Below are 16,060 nucleotides of genomic sequence, written 5' to 3' on the forward strand. Positions count from 1 at the left end.
CAGGGCTCCGGTTTCTAGGGCTCTAGTAACACGTTCTGGATTCCTTCTCTTTTTTTTTCTTCCACTTGCCTCCCTCTGCCCTGGGCAACCCCGGTACCTCCATTACCGTTGGGTGTGCTTCAGCGGGATAGTGTCTCAGCGTGGTAATTTTCGTTTGTTCTCCTCTCTGGCTTCTCCCGTATGGCCATGTGTGCTCTCTGCCCTCAGTGCGTCTCGGCAATCTCCTTCCTCCTATTTAGAGCACAGAATTAATTTCTCCACTGGACCCTGGTTTTGGAGCTCTGCAGGTCCTAGACCCACCATGACTGCAGTGTTGGCCACTTGGAGAGACGGACTTCTGTCCCCATCTGTTGTGGCTGGCTTGCCAAACTTGGAGCTGGCCTTCTGGCAGAAACCCCCCCCCCCCTCAATCCCCCTTTGAGGTGGCCTAGCAAATCCTTGGGGACTTGAGCTTTACCCTTATCAACAATATCTCCATGGTTAACAGAATGAACTTGTCAGGCCAAATGGAAAACTGCATTGCCCAAGCCAACTCAGAACATCATATGGTTTATGTACATGAACAGGCTTACTTATGTTGTATTGCAGGGGCACACGCCTTTTTTCATAAATACTTTAGTAATTGATCTCCTTTGTGTTCAGCATATCCTGAATAAGAATCACATTGAAATTCTTTCCTGCATATTTTAAATACATTCTCCATTTGAAAACTCCCAATATGAAGGCCTATACAATGACCGGAGTTTTCTTTATATGTCCTGTTAAGTTTGTAGTCCCTTTCAATGCTAAGCAAACCAAGTTTACTTCTGTGCTTCTCAACATTTCTCATTTTTATATTTACAATGAGTGTTTATCATCTAATATTCATGTCCTTTTCTTCATGTGTAACAGGAAGCCGAAATGTAGTTATTCCAAACCAAATTGGTGGGCTTAAAAGCATATACTCCTACGTCCCGTCCCCTTTCCTCCATACTTGTGGTACATTCGGTCCTTCGGGACGGGACCAGAGCACTTTTTAATAGCATCAAAACATTTGTTTGTTTGCCCTTTTTATTTTTACGCGGGTCAGAGCACGTGACCGTAGCCCTGCCTTCCTGAGCTCCGACCTGCGCATTGCCCTTCAGTTCATTTCTCGGCATGGTAGGGGTTGGACGCACTTGCATCACAGGGAATATTTTTCTTTTTGTTCCCTTGTCCTTATTCCTGCTCTGGTTCCACGGTCCTCTTTCCTCGGTCTATGCCGCAGCGGCTGGTATTCGTGTCCTGTTCATTGTGCGAATGTCGTTTCGCTAGGGCGGATCCCCACTTGGTTTACCTGGAGTGCTTCGGCCCGGAACACCGTTGGGACTTGCAACTTCCTCTCCGTCTGAGCATTCCAGCGTCGGCTTATCAGATGGGAGGAGGTGTTTCAATGTGTTCCTCCACCACATTTACAGCTCTTCATTGAAGAAAAAAATGAAACCACCAGTACATTCATTCCTTTTAAGGGCACCCCGGCCAGGGGACTCCTTCCTGGGGTCTTCTGGGCACGGGAGGGGCTCAAATGGCTCTTACCTGGGATCTCCCTGAGGTGTCCCGAAAGGGAACTAACAGGCGCTCCGTAGTTTCCTCCGAAGAACTCTGCAAAGGGGCTGCCAAAACCGGATCTTCTGAGTTTCCCCTTTCTGGGGCTAAAGTTAGGCCAAGTATTTCTGGGGCTGTTGTCAATGGGGTCAGCCCTGAGGTTTCCACATCTGGAATAAAGTGTACGGAGTCTCAGCTTTAGGTCCCTCTCAAGGTGACTAAATGTACCGGGGTTACTCCTGAGGTTCCCCTTCTTGGGGCTATATTGAACACCAGCAAGATTGAGGGTCCTGGCTTCAGGGGTTGAGTCTAAGCCTTCCCACACTCAGGCCTGTGGTGGAACAAATCCTGCTGAGGGGCATAGAAGTCAGTCAAGCACCAGAAGTCTTACAGCACAGGCTCTGCTGAGGGTCCCCCCACTTGGGGCTAATTCATCAGCAGTCCCGAAGGTGTCCCAGAAACACTGTAGATCTGCTAGCACCGGCTCTGCAGAGGTTCCTTGTCACAAGGCTAAAATGGCATATTAGTCCTGTGATGCGGTTCACCTCCGGTGTTAACAAAATGGCAGTCCAACCCCTGCAGTCTGCAGCAGCCATTTTGACTACTTCTTACACCAACGGTCACCACGGCTGTTGCTGAGGGGCCTCTTTCTGGGGCAGAGAAGCCTTTGCCACATTTTGTGGATCCAGTTGGTGGGGGACCATCCTGGCAACCATCCTCTTTGCGATCCTGGGGCTATGCCCCTTCCAAGCGGCCTCTGCCCACTAAAGCGCCTAGACCCTCATCTGAGGATGCATTTTTTGGCAAGTTTCAGGCACTTGTGTTCTGATCTCATGAAGGCATACTTTTAAGGATTTATTTAAGGAAATGTATCCTAAGCCACCTGAACCTGCCCCTGCCCCGGCAATCCTCATGCAGGTTCCGGTAGTTCCACCTCTCCCTGTGGGGCCTCCTCCCCCACCATCTCCACTTTCTAAAAGACTCTGGTTGCTCTGCCAACCACCCCTTCTGGGCCTGAACAGCCACATGCAGCGGATCAGTCTTCTGCTCCCGCCTCACTGCATGAGGACCAGGCGGACCAGGACAGCAATGAACTGCCCTGCTCTATTAGAGCCTTTCACGAACGGGTGCTGGATATGATGGCACTTCGTGACATCCCATAACCGGAAGCCCCAGCCCTACAAGAGGGGGTACTTTCTGGAGCCTTCACTTTGTCGAAATAGGAACGCATCCGGCCTGTTACTTCAGAAGGGTGTCCTGGCCGGGGCCTGTAATGTCTGGGGGAAAAACCTTATTCCGGGCAGCACCTAAACAAGAAAATTGCCGCTCGTTATAAGCTTCACGCGTCTGAGGACATATCCTTTTCCACATGACCGCTCTTTGTCGATGGTGGGGGTGGCAGCAGCTACGCTCCTGTCGAAGCCAGACTCTACATCCTCGACTCTTGCGTCTCAGTTCCTTTCCAAAGAGGACAAGCTTCTTGGAGCCATTGTGGGGGGAAAAAGTTTTTTCCAATCCGGCTCTTCCTCTGTGTCAGGCTAATACTGAGCTTATCCTGGTGGCTGCCAAACTGTGTCAAACTGTGGAAGGAGCTAGCTGAGTTTCCGGAATGTAGTCCTCCTAATAGTCTTGTAGACTTCAAGGGCGGCTTATCTGACGCCAGGGTTCTGGCGCAGAATCTACTTGAGGCTGCGTCCCATCATGTAGACACTTCCGCTCAAGACTTTCTGGTCGGAGTAGGCATCTCCTCCTAAGCGTGGCTGCATGCTACAAGGTTTTCTAAGGAAGTTCAGGACAAGGTGCTTGATCTCCCCTTTGCGGGTAAAGAAGTGTTCCACTCCTTCACGGTTGAGGAACTCATTAAGACCAAGGCAAGCACTCAAATCACCAAGTTATTGTCGGTCCTTGCGAAAACTCCAGCAAAGGCACTGTATACTTTGAGGTCAGGACCTCAAACAAGGTCCTTCTCTGGATTCAGGGGCTTTCAGGACTGCCGAGCAGATACTTCAGCTGGTGGGTCCCACTGTAAACCGCCAACAGCCTCCTCCTCCGCAACGGGTGGTCTCTCCGCTGGTAAAACATCTAAATGATATTTTTCATTGGTCGCTCAAGACTCTGGTGAGATGCTGAATTTTGTCTCATCTGGAGGTGTGGCAGACCATCACCAAAGACCGATGGCTTTTGTCAGGTGCTCGGGCAGGCATCCGCTTGGCCCTCCACCCCGCCCCTCCCCTGCAGCAGACTGGGTACCCTCCCTCAGAGGCGAGGTACGGAAACCTCTAGACCTCAGCAGTGGTACCTGTTCGCTTGACGGAGCAAAGGGAGGGTTACTACTCCTGTCTTGTTTAAAGTGTCCAAACCTAACCAGGATGGCCTGCGCACTATCCTCGACCTACCAAAGTTCAATCTCTCTCGAATGGATTGTCCTCCCACGTATTCCTCATCTTATGATATTTGTATCCCAGCTTTGGAAATGTTTTTCACCAGGGAGCGCTATGTTTGAGATCGCGGAGTCGAAGACCCTCGAGGGCCGCAGTCAGGCGTCAATGTCATCCACTGTATAAAGGGCTCGAGCAGCGCCTGTTACCTCGGTTCCGTTTTTCTGACGCAACTGCTTTGTGTCACGAACCGCGCATCAAGAATTTCTTCGATGTCCTTGTCTTCAACTCCCTCCTCATCCAAGACGGGGTTAAAAAAATTTGATGTGTGACAGGAAGATGTTTATAACCGACCCCCATCGGAATTGCCTCTGGTGCCTCAGCACAGACCATCGGGTTGAGGAGTGTGGGTCCTGTCGGGCCATGTCAAATAAGGCTGTTAAGTAACGCAGAGGTAAGCTGGCGGTGGGGGGGAGGAGAAAAATGAGTCTTTGAAAAGACGAAAGGATTCAGTAGAAACAGAGAAAACCCTTTCGTGGTGGAAAAGGGAGAGGTGGTAGATCAGCCACAGCAGCAGCTACTACCTCCTCAGCCACTGCTGCAGCCGCTGCAAAGCCACTTTGAGGTCTTAACCCACAAAACCCCGGTGGGAGGTAGAATCACTCGATATCTAGACGAATGGCGGGGCATTACATCAGATGATACTAGAGATAGTGACCCATGGTTTCTGTCTTTCTTTTCATTAAAGACATCAAGATCATCCACTGGGAGCCAACGCTTTAAAAATTCCAAACCCGCTCCTTGTGCAGAAGATTTTAACCTCTTAGAGAAAGGTGCAAGGGCTGGTATTCCCCCTTCCCCCAATACCCCATGGCATCCTGCATTTTTCTGGTGCCAGAGGCCAGATTGAGGATGAGATCCATTCAATGGGCCTTCAGAACTCAATGGTCCCAGTTTTCGGGGGAGATGTCAGATCTTCTACAAGTCACGACCAAGTGGCTCAAGATCTCCTATGGTGGGCTTGCAAGGAGAATATCCTAAAGGGGTAACATTTTTGGCAACCATGGCGGGAGATAACGGTAGTGACGGATGCCTCACTCACTGGGTGGGGAGCCCAAACCAACGATCTGACAATCGGCGGTCGTTGGTCTGCATCGGAGTCCAAAATGCACATCATCCTTTTGGAGCGGAGAGTAATCAGACTAGCGTTGAAGGCTTTCCTGCCCTCTGTAAAAGGAAAACATTTCTTGGTAATGACGGACAACACAGTGGCCATGTACTACCTCAACAAAAGGAGGCGTAGGATCACTTCCACTGTGCAGAGAGGCAATGCTGCACTGGTTCTGGGCAATGCTGCTCTGGTTCTGGGCAAAGCGAGAGGGAATCTCTATCGGCAGTTCACCTCGCCGGAGAGCTAAACACGGCGGTGGACGCTCTGAGCAGGCAGAGCAGTGTCTCCCACGAGTGGGAACTAGCTCAGGAAGTCCTTCAAGAGATTTTCACCCTTTGGGGAACCCCTCAAGTGGATCTGTTCGCTACCGGGGACAACTGGAAGTGCGAAGTGTATTGCTCAAGGGAATTTCCCCCAAGAGGAGCTCTAGGGGACGCGTTCGTAGTGGACTGGGTATTTCTTCTCCTTTACGCGTTTCCTCCAGTCCCCGTGATTCCTCATGCAATCAGGAGGTTGAGAAAGTTCAGGAAAACCTTGATCCTAATTGCCACTGATTGGGCCAGGAAGACGTGGTACCCGGACCTTCTGGACATGTCCATCTGCCCTCCAATACGTCTCCCATAAAGAGAGGATCTTCTCTTGCAAGTGGAAGGTCAGGTTCTTCATCCAGAGGTCCAGACACTCAGCCTTCATGCATGGTTTCTGAGATGTTAAAATATAAGGATTGGGACCTCCCAGATGACGTAATGGAGATTTTTCTTTCGGCCAGAAGGCCAGCAACAAAATCCCTGAATCGGTGTCGTTGGAACAAGTTCAGTAACTGGTGCAGGGATAAGAATGTGGATCCGTTTCTTTGTAATACTCCAACAGCACTTTCTTTTCTCATACACTGAGGCAATTTGGGGCTCCAAGTTGGAACTATAAAAGGTTACTTGGCAGCGCGGTTTATCTTTAAGCACTCTTCAGAAAAGGTGTCCTATTTTAAGATGCATTTTAGTCATTCAATTGATGAAAGGGCTGACAAATGTATACCCTCCGATTCCTTTTCAGGTGCCCATCTGGGATTTAAATCTAGTCTTAACATTTCTTATGTGTGCTCCTTTCGAACCTTTACATTCTTGTCCATTGAGAATGCTCACTCTTAGGACAATTCTGTTAGTGGCTATAACATCAGCCCGCATGGTGAGTGAGTTGCAGGCACTGTCTTGTAAGCCTCCTCACACCATTTTCCATAGGCACAAGGTTATTCTAAAACTCAAACCATCTTTCTTGCCTAAAATAGTGTCTGATTTTCATCTGTCATAAAATTGTCTTGCCTTCCTTTTATCGTCCACCTCACGCTAGTCAGGAAGAGGAAAGGTTGCATAGACTGGACCCAAAAAGGGCTCTCAGTTTCTACATTTCCAGATTGGCAAATCTCAGACAATGTGACCAACTATTTGTTTAGATACTGCAAGGCCCAAATTGTGCCCAGTATATCCAACGAACTCTATCCAATTGGATAATTCTAGCAATCTCCAAATACTATATACTAGCTGTGAAAGAGCCTCTCTATGGATTAAGGGCTCATTCAACCATAGGCATGGCAACTTCCACAGCTCTTCAGAGGGGTGTCCAAGTGCAGGATATTAGTGCTGCGGCCACCTGGTCATCAATGCACACCTTTTGTAAAGCATTACTGCTTGGATTCTACTTTATATCAAGGAGCACTATTTGCAAAAGCTGTCCTTCATTCAGTCCATAATTAAAATGTTTAGTTCTCCCAACTCCAAAATTACCACTGCTATGGGAGTGTATCATAAGATGAGGAATACGTGGGAAGACGCAATCCATTCGAAGAACAAGTTACCAACTGTAACGTTCTTTTGATTGGATGTTACTCCCACGTATTCCTAATCAACCCGCCCATCCTACCCCTCCATACAGTTTACACAAGTTGAACTCTAACTTCCTTAAGAGCCTGAGGACTTAAAACCCGATCAGCTGATGTGACCATGAACACCGTTAAAAACAGAACTGAGGTAATGGGCGCTGCTCGTGCCCTTTATACAGCAGATGACGTCGACGCCCAATGGCGGCCCTCGGGACTTCGACTCTTCGGTCTCGAACACAGCTCCTCCTGGTGAAAATCTTTTCCGAAGCGGCTGAAGCTGGGATACGAATATCATAAGGTGAGGAATAGGTGGGAGGAACATCCAATCGAAAGAACGTTACAGTTGGTAAGTAACTTGTTCTTCTACCTCAAGAGAAATTCAAGATGATTACGCCCTTCCAGATAAACTCTTCTCTCCAGAAGGGCGATTGGCTCAGCGTGATAGACATTCGGGATGCCTACATGCACATTCTGGTCTGGAGCCTGCATCGAAAAGATCTGCTGTTCTCCGTGGGGACGTAACACTTCCAGTATCGCGTGCTTCAGTTTGGTCTCAGTTTGGCACTACGTGACTTTACAAAGATGTCGGTCATCGCCGCATTCCTCAGATTGCAGGCGGTTCATGTATATCCATACTTAGACGATTGGCACCTGCGCAGTCCTTGACCACAGGCTGCTACAGCCCATCGTCAGTCACTCCTTCAGCTCTTGTTCCATCTTGGGCTGTCGGTGAACTGGCGGGAATAGTCTGACTGTCTCTCAACCTGATCTTTCTGGGTTTCTGTTGAGATACTGTCTGTACCAGTGTTCTTGACGGAGGACAGGATTGCAGACCTTATGACCATGTGCCAGCTCCTCCTCCAGTCCTCTCACATGTCGGCTTGGTGGGTCCAGAGACTCTTGGCTATCATGGCGTCTTGCGTGTTAGCTCTACGTCTTGCATGCCTGAAAGTGAGGTGCACTCAGCTAGCTCTTCGGAGCTGCTTGTCCCAGACTACGGAACCAAATTCCAAGATTCCAGTCCCATCCTGCATGACGGCGGATCTTCAATGGTAGTCGACCGCCAGCAACCTTTCAGTGGGGACCTCCTTCCAGGAGCCCTGCCCACAAGTAACGGTTACTACAGACTCCTCCCTTCTGGGGTAGGAAGCTACACTGCGTCACCTTGGTGTCTGATTTGTGGACGCCTCAAGACAGGCCGCTTCTTATCAATTACCTGGAGCTCCTGGCTGTTTCACTGGCGCTCAAGGCTTTTCAACTTTCTATCACCAACAGTGTGGTTCAAATTACCACAGACAATTCCCTAGCAATGTTTTACATCAGCAAACGGGGGCACCAAGTCTCCCCTCCTGGTGGACCTTGCTATCCAAATTTGGAATTGGGCTATCCAACACAATGTCTAGCTCAAAGTTGTGCACATTCCGGGTCACATCAATGTGGTTGCAGACACCCTCAACCGCCAATCTGCAGCGAGTTACGAGTGGAAGATGAACACTGATGGTCTCACCAAGATCTACCCGCAATGGGGTACTCAAGAGTTGGACCTTGTTGCCTCATCATTGAACAGGAAACTTCCTCTGTGCTTTCAGAGACTGGCTCGGAGTGTCTTCCTTGGGGGATGCCCTTGAGGTCCTGTGGGACAACATGAAAGCTTATGCCTTCCCTCCTTTGCCACTGAATCATTGGTCACTTTGGAAACTCAGGAGTGCCTCCAACTGCACTCTCTCTTCATAGCTCCTTTGTGGACAGCTAGGTTTTGGTTTTCGTAACTGCAGCACCTGTCCGTGTCCTCCCCGATCATGTTGCCGCAGATTCCCGACCTCTTCACCAGAGCAATCGCCAGTTGTGGCACCCCTCCCAACAGCTTGGCGGCCTGATGCTTGAGTTCTGGCCATTCGCGCAGGACATGCATATAATTCAAGTGGCAAGAAAGCCCTCTACAAGAGTTCAATACAGGAGTAAGTGACTGTTTTTGCCATTGGTGTCTAGCCATAGAGCTTGATCCCAGGCATGCTTTTATTGACACTGTTTTGTCCTTTGTATCTGACCTTGCAGCCTCTGGCATGCATGTCTTATCATGCAGGACATATTTGTCCGCCGTTGCGGTTTACCGGTCTACAGACAGCTGCTCCTTTTCGCTGGCTAATCCAGTCAAGACACTTTGCAGGTCTTCATCTTTTTCCACCAGTTTTTGCCTCTCACCCCAAATGGTATTTGAATGTGGTCCTCACTGCGTTATGTCATAAGCCTTTGGAGCCCATGGCCACTACCGAACTCAAGTACCTGTCTTGCAAGGTGGCCTCTTTGATTGCTGGAACATCTGCAAGACGAATAAGTGAGCTTCAGGCTCTTTCTGTGGAACATCTGTTCCTAACTTTCCATAAGGATAAGGTTGTGCTTTGCACTCGCCCTTCCTTAAGTGATTTCGGAATTTCATTTGAACCAGTCCATCTTTTCCAGTCTTCCGGTACCTGGCCTCTGATGCCGAGAGGGTCCTACTCAACATAGACGTCAGGTGGGCTCTGAAGTTCTACCTTGACAGGATCTGCAAACTCGGCTCTTCCCAACTATTGGTTACATTTGTTGACCCAAAGAGGAAACGAGCCCTTAAAAGCATCCATCTCCCGCTGGGTTGCTTCATGCGTTTCCGAGGCCTTCAAGATTCAATGCCTTCAACCACCAAAGGGCATTTTTATGCACATCTGCTCCGGGGCAAAGCGGCTGCTGTTGCCTTCCAAAAGTACATCCCTTGGGATTCCATTACCAAGGTGGCTACATGGGTCTCCCCATCGGCTTTTTGTAAACATTACACTCTTGACCTGAGCTCCCGGGCTGATGCCCGATTTGACCAGGCAGCTCTTAAGAATTTGTTCCAATAAGGGCAATTTCCATCCAGCCATAATACCCATGGTCATTGCTTGGGAATCTCCCACAAGTATGGAGGAAAGGGGGCGAGACGTAGGAGTATGACAATTACTCACCGTAGTGACTACCTTACTCCGTCCCCTTTCCTCCATACGCCCACCATCCCCTCTAATAAGTATCCTCTATTTGCTGAAATGGTTTTAGACCCGACATAGACGAGGACTGACGGGCGATGTGCGGGCGGATCTTAGGAAGGTGGGGCTGCGGTCACGTGCAGTGGCACCGCATAAAAATAAGCGTAAAACAAATTAAATGGTTTGCTATTAAAGTGCTTTGGTCCCGTCCCGAAGGACGGAATGTCCCAAAAGTATGGAGGAAAAGACTATGGACTAGGAGTAATGTAGTCACTACGGTAAGTAACTTTGTCATGTTTGCCTTTGTAGGTCAAAAGAATGTTCCTGGTGTGTGGCAAACCCCAGCCATTTATTGGGTGCTTTTCCTCAGATGGTAGCAGATGAAGATCAAAATCTGTGAAAGAAGCATTATTCAAACTCTCAATTTCTGATTAAAGCAGTTTTGCTTCAATTCTCCAAGTGCGGGCATATGGAGTGGAGAGTGCAAGGCAGTAGTGGGATTAGTGGTTGGGACTGATTTGGAGGAGGGAGGTAGTTGGGAGAGATTGGTAGACAGTGATTTAGTTGGGGATTGAGTACAGGGCGGGAGAACGCATTAGTGGGGAGCATAGGGAGAAGAGATTTGTAGAGGAGCAAAGGCAGAGAAGTAAAGTGAAGTGCTTGGGACAGAGGGGCGGACAGAGTAAAGAGCCAGAGGAAGGAGAGCAGAGATGGATTTAGAGGGTGAAATGTAGGCAGAAAACGTTTTTGTGAGGGAATGGTGGAGAAACACTGGTTTAACCTAAGGGAGAGCATAATTTCTAAATTTAGGTTTCCCTCCCAGATTGAGGACTACACAGTAGAGCTTAACATGCTTTAGAATATGCCGGGGACATTCTGGGGGCCACAGATGCCTGGGCTAGAGTGTAGGGAGCCCATGAGGAGGTAGAGCTGTAGGGCCCCCCTTTGCTTCATCTGTGCCAGTCTTCCCAGACAAGAAATTTGAATACAGCACTATAAAACGACTGTTGCTATTTGGCAAGTGGTGCCATTGTGGAATTGTTCAGGCCCTGACTGAGGTCACCCACAAAAGTAAAACTGGTGACCAGTCACAGGTGGGAGAATCCTGGGTACCACTGGCCTTGAGCCTTTGGATAAAAAGATATGGAAGATCTGGAACTGAAATGGAAGCTTGGAATCCATCAAAAGGATCAGATGACTTGTGGGGATTCGCAGAATCCGAAGGTACCTCCACACTCCAAATAATTTTAAAAAATTCACTTTAGTGACACTCGTAGCAGGTAAAAGCTAACTTTGCTCAATGTAGGCCTGCAGAAGCAGTTTCTTCAACCCTTCTTATGCTGCTGCCTTCTACTATGAAGCGCTACCTGCAACCCAGTTTGAGGAGGCAAGACTGGATTATGTAGATTAGCTCTCCAAAACCTCAGGCCATGAGGAATCCAACCACTTACCACAACACTATTCTTATCTCCTTTAAAGTTCCTAGCAAGCCTGAAGATATTCCAGGCAGGCTGGTCCAGTGTCTTTCAACCTGTTGAGCCACAGACCAAAAAACGAATTTGAGCCCCTCCCAGCTTTCCTATCTGTACTACCTTGCTGGTCATGGCAGTTCTTCATTCGGACATGTGTGATCTTTTGGGCATCAATTGAATACCGCCTCAGTGGTGCAGGGAAGCCCTCAAAGCCTTTGTTTTCGGTGCCAGACAGCCTCTGCCCGAGTCCCTCATTATAAGCAGTTGCCTGCTTAGTGTTGTACTGTCTTTGTTGACTTTGGTAGCCTTACATGCATTATACTTTCCAAGCCAAGTTATTTCTTATACTGCAATACATGCAATACAGTTATTTACCAACCTCCACAAAGGCAACATGCGTTCTCTTCTCCACTTGAGGTCAATCTGGTCCCACATCACTCATTCAGCTCATGCCAAATTACTGACTCAGCTTCACCAAAACCACCGCCAGCCATTAGCCATATATACAATTTAATTATCTGGTTATAAATCCTTAAGTTTGAGGACCTCTTGACCACACCTCAAGGCTTCCATGCATTCACAATTTGGTTCAGCTGTCTGTTGCATCTCTCATACTATGGGCATTGTCACTACACTAGTCATCTCTGCTGATTGTTCAGTTGCTTGACCTTATAAAAGGTTTTTGCGTGCAATCTTATTTTCATGACTGTTCATATGGTCTGCTGAAGGGCCATTCATCCCACAGTGCTCCAAAACCATAACGGTGGCAGTAAGGCGCTGCACAAATGGGCACTGCACAAATGCATGATCCACTGTGTCAATGTAGTGATGCAAGAAAGATGCATGGTCAGTGAGGTCATGTCACTTCGTCTCGCATTCTCTAGGCAGTCCAGATGAAGACTTGTACATATCGAGTGACATTTTCATAGTTTAACGCTTTTGTCCTGAGACAGCAGTCTCTTGTGGCGTTAAAAACAACACTTGGCCTGTTTTATTTACACCACAGTACTACATTTCACATTCGATCTGTCTAGAGTAGGTGAACGGATCGAACTGCTGTTTAGATGTTGCGTTATTTAGTTTTTAATGGTCGGGAGTTTGTGTTCTACAATAACTTGTATAGAAAGTAAAACCTATGCTTAAATTATCAAATGTAACCATTGAACACTGTAGGAGACTAATGAATGAACCACAGCCCGATTGAAACTATTTTGAATAACTTTTGTATCTTGTTCCAGTTGTCTGAAGCAAACCAATGAGAAGTAAGATATGCACATATTTTAAAACCAATGTCTTGTTTTTCAGGCAGGGATGGCACTTTATAAAATAGTGCCTAAGAATCCTTACTACTTTTGGTCTGTGATGAGTCTTATCATGCAGGTGAGTGCACACCTTTTACTTTGAATGTCATTATGCATATTTTGTGTTACTGAGGCATGATGAACAATCAATGTCTTTAATGTCAGGATATTTTTGACATGTAGGACCTTTTGTGTGAGATTATATTTTCAAAGTATAATGTCCCCAAAACATACACTCCATGTTCAAGAACAGAATTTTGTATTTGCTATTCCCATGGCCCTCAGCTTACACCTGTGTGCATGATGCCATGTTCTACAAATTATTGCTTTGCTAGCTACTTACACTGGGTGTGAACTCGTGTGAGATGGAACATCCCATGACCATGTATGAGGCCAGTATTCCTTTTTCAGAACTGAATGTAAATATAATGTCCTGGTTGTGCTTGTGAAATTGTTATTATTTGGCATTTATATAGCACTCTATGTAATAGGTCAAGGGTATGTTGCAGTGCCAGATTGACAGGACCAAGCATTATCGGGAGAAATGAAAAGTCGGTAGCAGAAGGCAGAGTATGTGGAAGTGAGGGGATAAATGCAGAGGGGTTAAAATCTGAAAGATTGAGACGTGAACAAAGACTAGGAAATGGAGTAGGGATTGGGGGAAGAGGATAAGAAAAAGAATGGAGCAGCCGGTCGAAGCAGGGAAAGTTAGACAGGAAATAATAGGGGAGAACATGTGGGTCCAAAGAGGAACCAGAGATGTGGGACAGGGGAGAAGAGCGCTGGGAAAGATTTTAAAGGAAGAAAAGTAGAGGCATCTCTCTCCAATTCAGGATTGGTGCACCTTCGACGATCTCTGCCTTAATGCTAGTAAGACTGAGATCCTACTCATCAGGACTTCTGCTCCTGCTTTCCCTCTCTGGCCGCCCTCCATGGGCCCTCTTCCTTTGCCTTCCTGTGAGGCAAAAAACCTTGGTGTCCTCTTCGACTCCATTCTATCCTATCAGTGACCTTTCCAAGAAAGCCTACTACCAGCTGCACCTTCTAAGAGGTACTCTTCCTTTTCTCACCTTCACCCAGAAGCTCGTAGTCTCCAGAGCCTTGGCTCTCTCTAGGCTTGACTACTGTAACAGCATTTCTCAATCTGCCTTCCTCTACTCTCTACAACTAATCCAGAGCAGGACTGCAATGCGTCTCCTTGGCCTCAAGCCCAGGGACTGTATCTGCCCAGCTCTGAAATATCTCCACTGGCTCCCGGAGGCTCCAAGGATCACGTCCACAAAGCTTTCTGGGGCCTGGGCCAGGACTACATTAAACACTCTCTACCCAAATAACTTTTTTCTCAAGCCCTTTGCTCTGCTGCCTCCAACTCTGAGACTCAGATGCTTCTCCAGGCAGAGGGTAGGGGGCATATTACTTTCCTCTGCTGGTTCCTCACTCTGGAATGGCCGCAAACTTGAACCTGGCCACCGAAGTTCCGGAAGCAGCTCAAAATCTTCCTTTTCTCCTCTGCTTTCCCTCCCTCTCCTGCTGACCTTGTCTGTTGCACTGACCGGTTTCTGGGTTACCCTCAGTGTCACTGGGTACCTGGCTCCTCCTGACTGGTCTCCTCTGCACTGCCTCTGGGCCTCTCACGCACTAGGGGTTGTAACTGTAACCTCAGTCCCCCCACCTCCTTTCCCTTACCCTGCGCTGCGCTGTCTTGGCTGCACTTAGAGAAATGCTGCCCTGTTTACACTTTCCCCTTGCATTCCACCACACACCTGCCGCTGCACTTTGCATTCTGCACTTGCACGATCTGCATGATTAGGATCGTTGTTTTTGTCCTCCCTCCTTACCCTCCCTTGTCTTGTTGCGCCTAGAAACACATGTACAGGCGTGTTATAAATGATTTGTATCATAAAAGCGATGGAGATTAAAATCTCCCATGATAAAGTAGGAGGGTGATGGCCAGAGGGATAGAGAAGAGAATAAAGATTATCACAGAGTGGTTGGGGAGGGCAGTAGACTATGAGAAACACAAGAGAACAAGGTTTAGAAAAGGAGATGGTAGCATTCGAATGAGGAGAAAAAAGGAAGCGTAGGGGAGGAGCATACAAGGAGCAGAAGAGGAATACCAGTCCTGCTGCCCCAACCAAAGGTGCAGGTGTGGAAGGAGGGGGTGAGTGGAAAAACTTGTGGCAGACTATGAGAAAGGCTGGGGCCTTGAGTTTAAAGGCAAAATCCATGTTTTCGGTAATACAAACTGGAATTGTCAAGTATGGAATCAGATTTGTGCCAAACTGAGCTGGCATTTAGTAATCCATGCGATTGGTTTAGAATAGGGAAACGTGGAGATGGGGAAGAAATAGGAACATAAATTAAGTTTAAGGTTACGTGAGCAAGGGCCCAGTGCTTGGCTCAATGGGCTGACCCGAATGGGGAAATTGGAGAAGGCATGAGAACTAAAGAGAAGATTTCCCTTAGATCGGGGCCCTTGGAGAGGGCGCCCAGCGCTGAAGACCCCCTAATAGCACTTCCTGAAATGCAGTCACACAATTGGTCACATGACCGCTGTTTGCACGTCTGCTGCTGGGTGAGGGGAGGCGACCGAGGCAGTCTCCTGTAGCTGCATCAGTGATGCGGCCAGCGAAGGGGGAGAAAGCACTGATGGTTTAGCTTTTTGAGTTGCATATTCAATAAAAGAATTTGCATGCAATGTCTTTTATATGGTATCTCCCGCTCCTGTAGCTTCATACAATCAATGTTCTCCTAGCTGCTTCTGTTTTTGATGGACTGTGGTGAGACTACAATGCTGCATTTGTGTTGATGGTGCTCAAGTATGGAGTTGTGCAAGGTTGACTATGGCGCAATGTTGAAACTTCTGTGAGCTTCATTCTTCTTGCTACGTATTGGTTGGAAATAGGGAACATATTAGTAAGGAAAATTAACTATCTGGTCGCATACATTCGGAAAACACTTGGTCACCTTTTATTACTGTATGGAAAATGCAATGACGTTTAAAATCTTCGCTACATAGGTTTTTCTTGATTTAAAGTTGGGGTGCTGGATGGGGTGGTAGGTAGTGGGAATAAGTCTGAGCCCAAAGAAAGGGTGTAGGTCATAACTGCAGGAGGGGGAGGGAGATTTCCTGGATCTACATGCTCACCCTTAGCACTTAAGGGGTTAAAATGTATTGGTAGTCATTTTCCATCCCTTTAGGAAGCAAGTGTCCCCCACAACAGTAAAAAGATTACCTTGTGCTGCAGATGCATGTAAAACCTCTTTCCATCTCCAACACACTCGCTGGTGGAGACATTTCAC

General features: G+C 47.8%; 1 protein-coding gene across 1 annotated transcript in view; it reads left to right on the forward strand.

The window, feature by feature from the left end:
• The window catches only part of NAA25 (N-alpha-acetyltransferase 25, NatB auxiliary subunit), a 1,586,429-nt gene that overhangs the window by 121,196 nt on the left and 1,449,173 nt on the right, over positions 1-16,060 (forward strand). Inside the window, exon 5 of the mRNA XM_069619501.1 lies at positions 12,762-12,836. Coding sequence (XP_069475602.1) covers positions 12,762-12,836 — 75 coding nt within the window. The remainder of the gene's footprint in view (positions 1-12,761; positions 12,837-16,060) is intronic.

The sequence above is a fragment of the Ambystoma mexicanum genome, chromosome 10, assembly GCF_040938575.1.
Source record: "Ambystoma mexicanum isolate Mex_15411 chromosome 10, UKY_AmexF1_1, whole genome shotgun sequence".
NCBI classification, from domain to species: Eukaryota; Metazoa; Chordata; class Amphibia; order Caudata; family Ambystomatidae; genus Ambystoma; species Ambystoma mexicanum.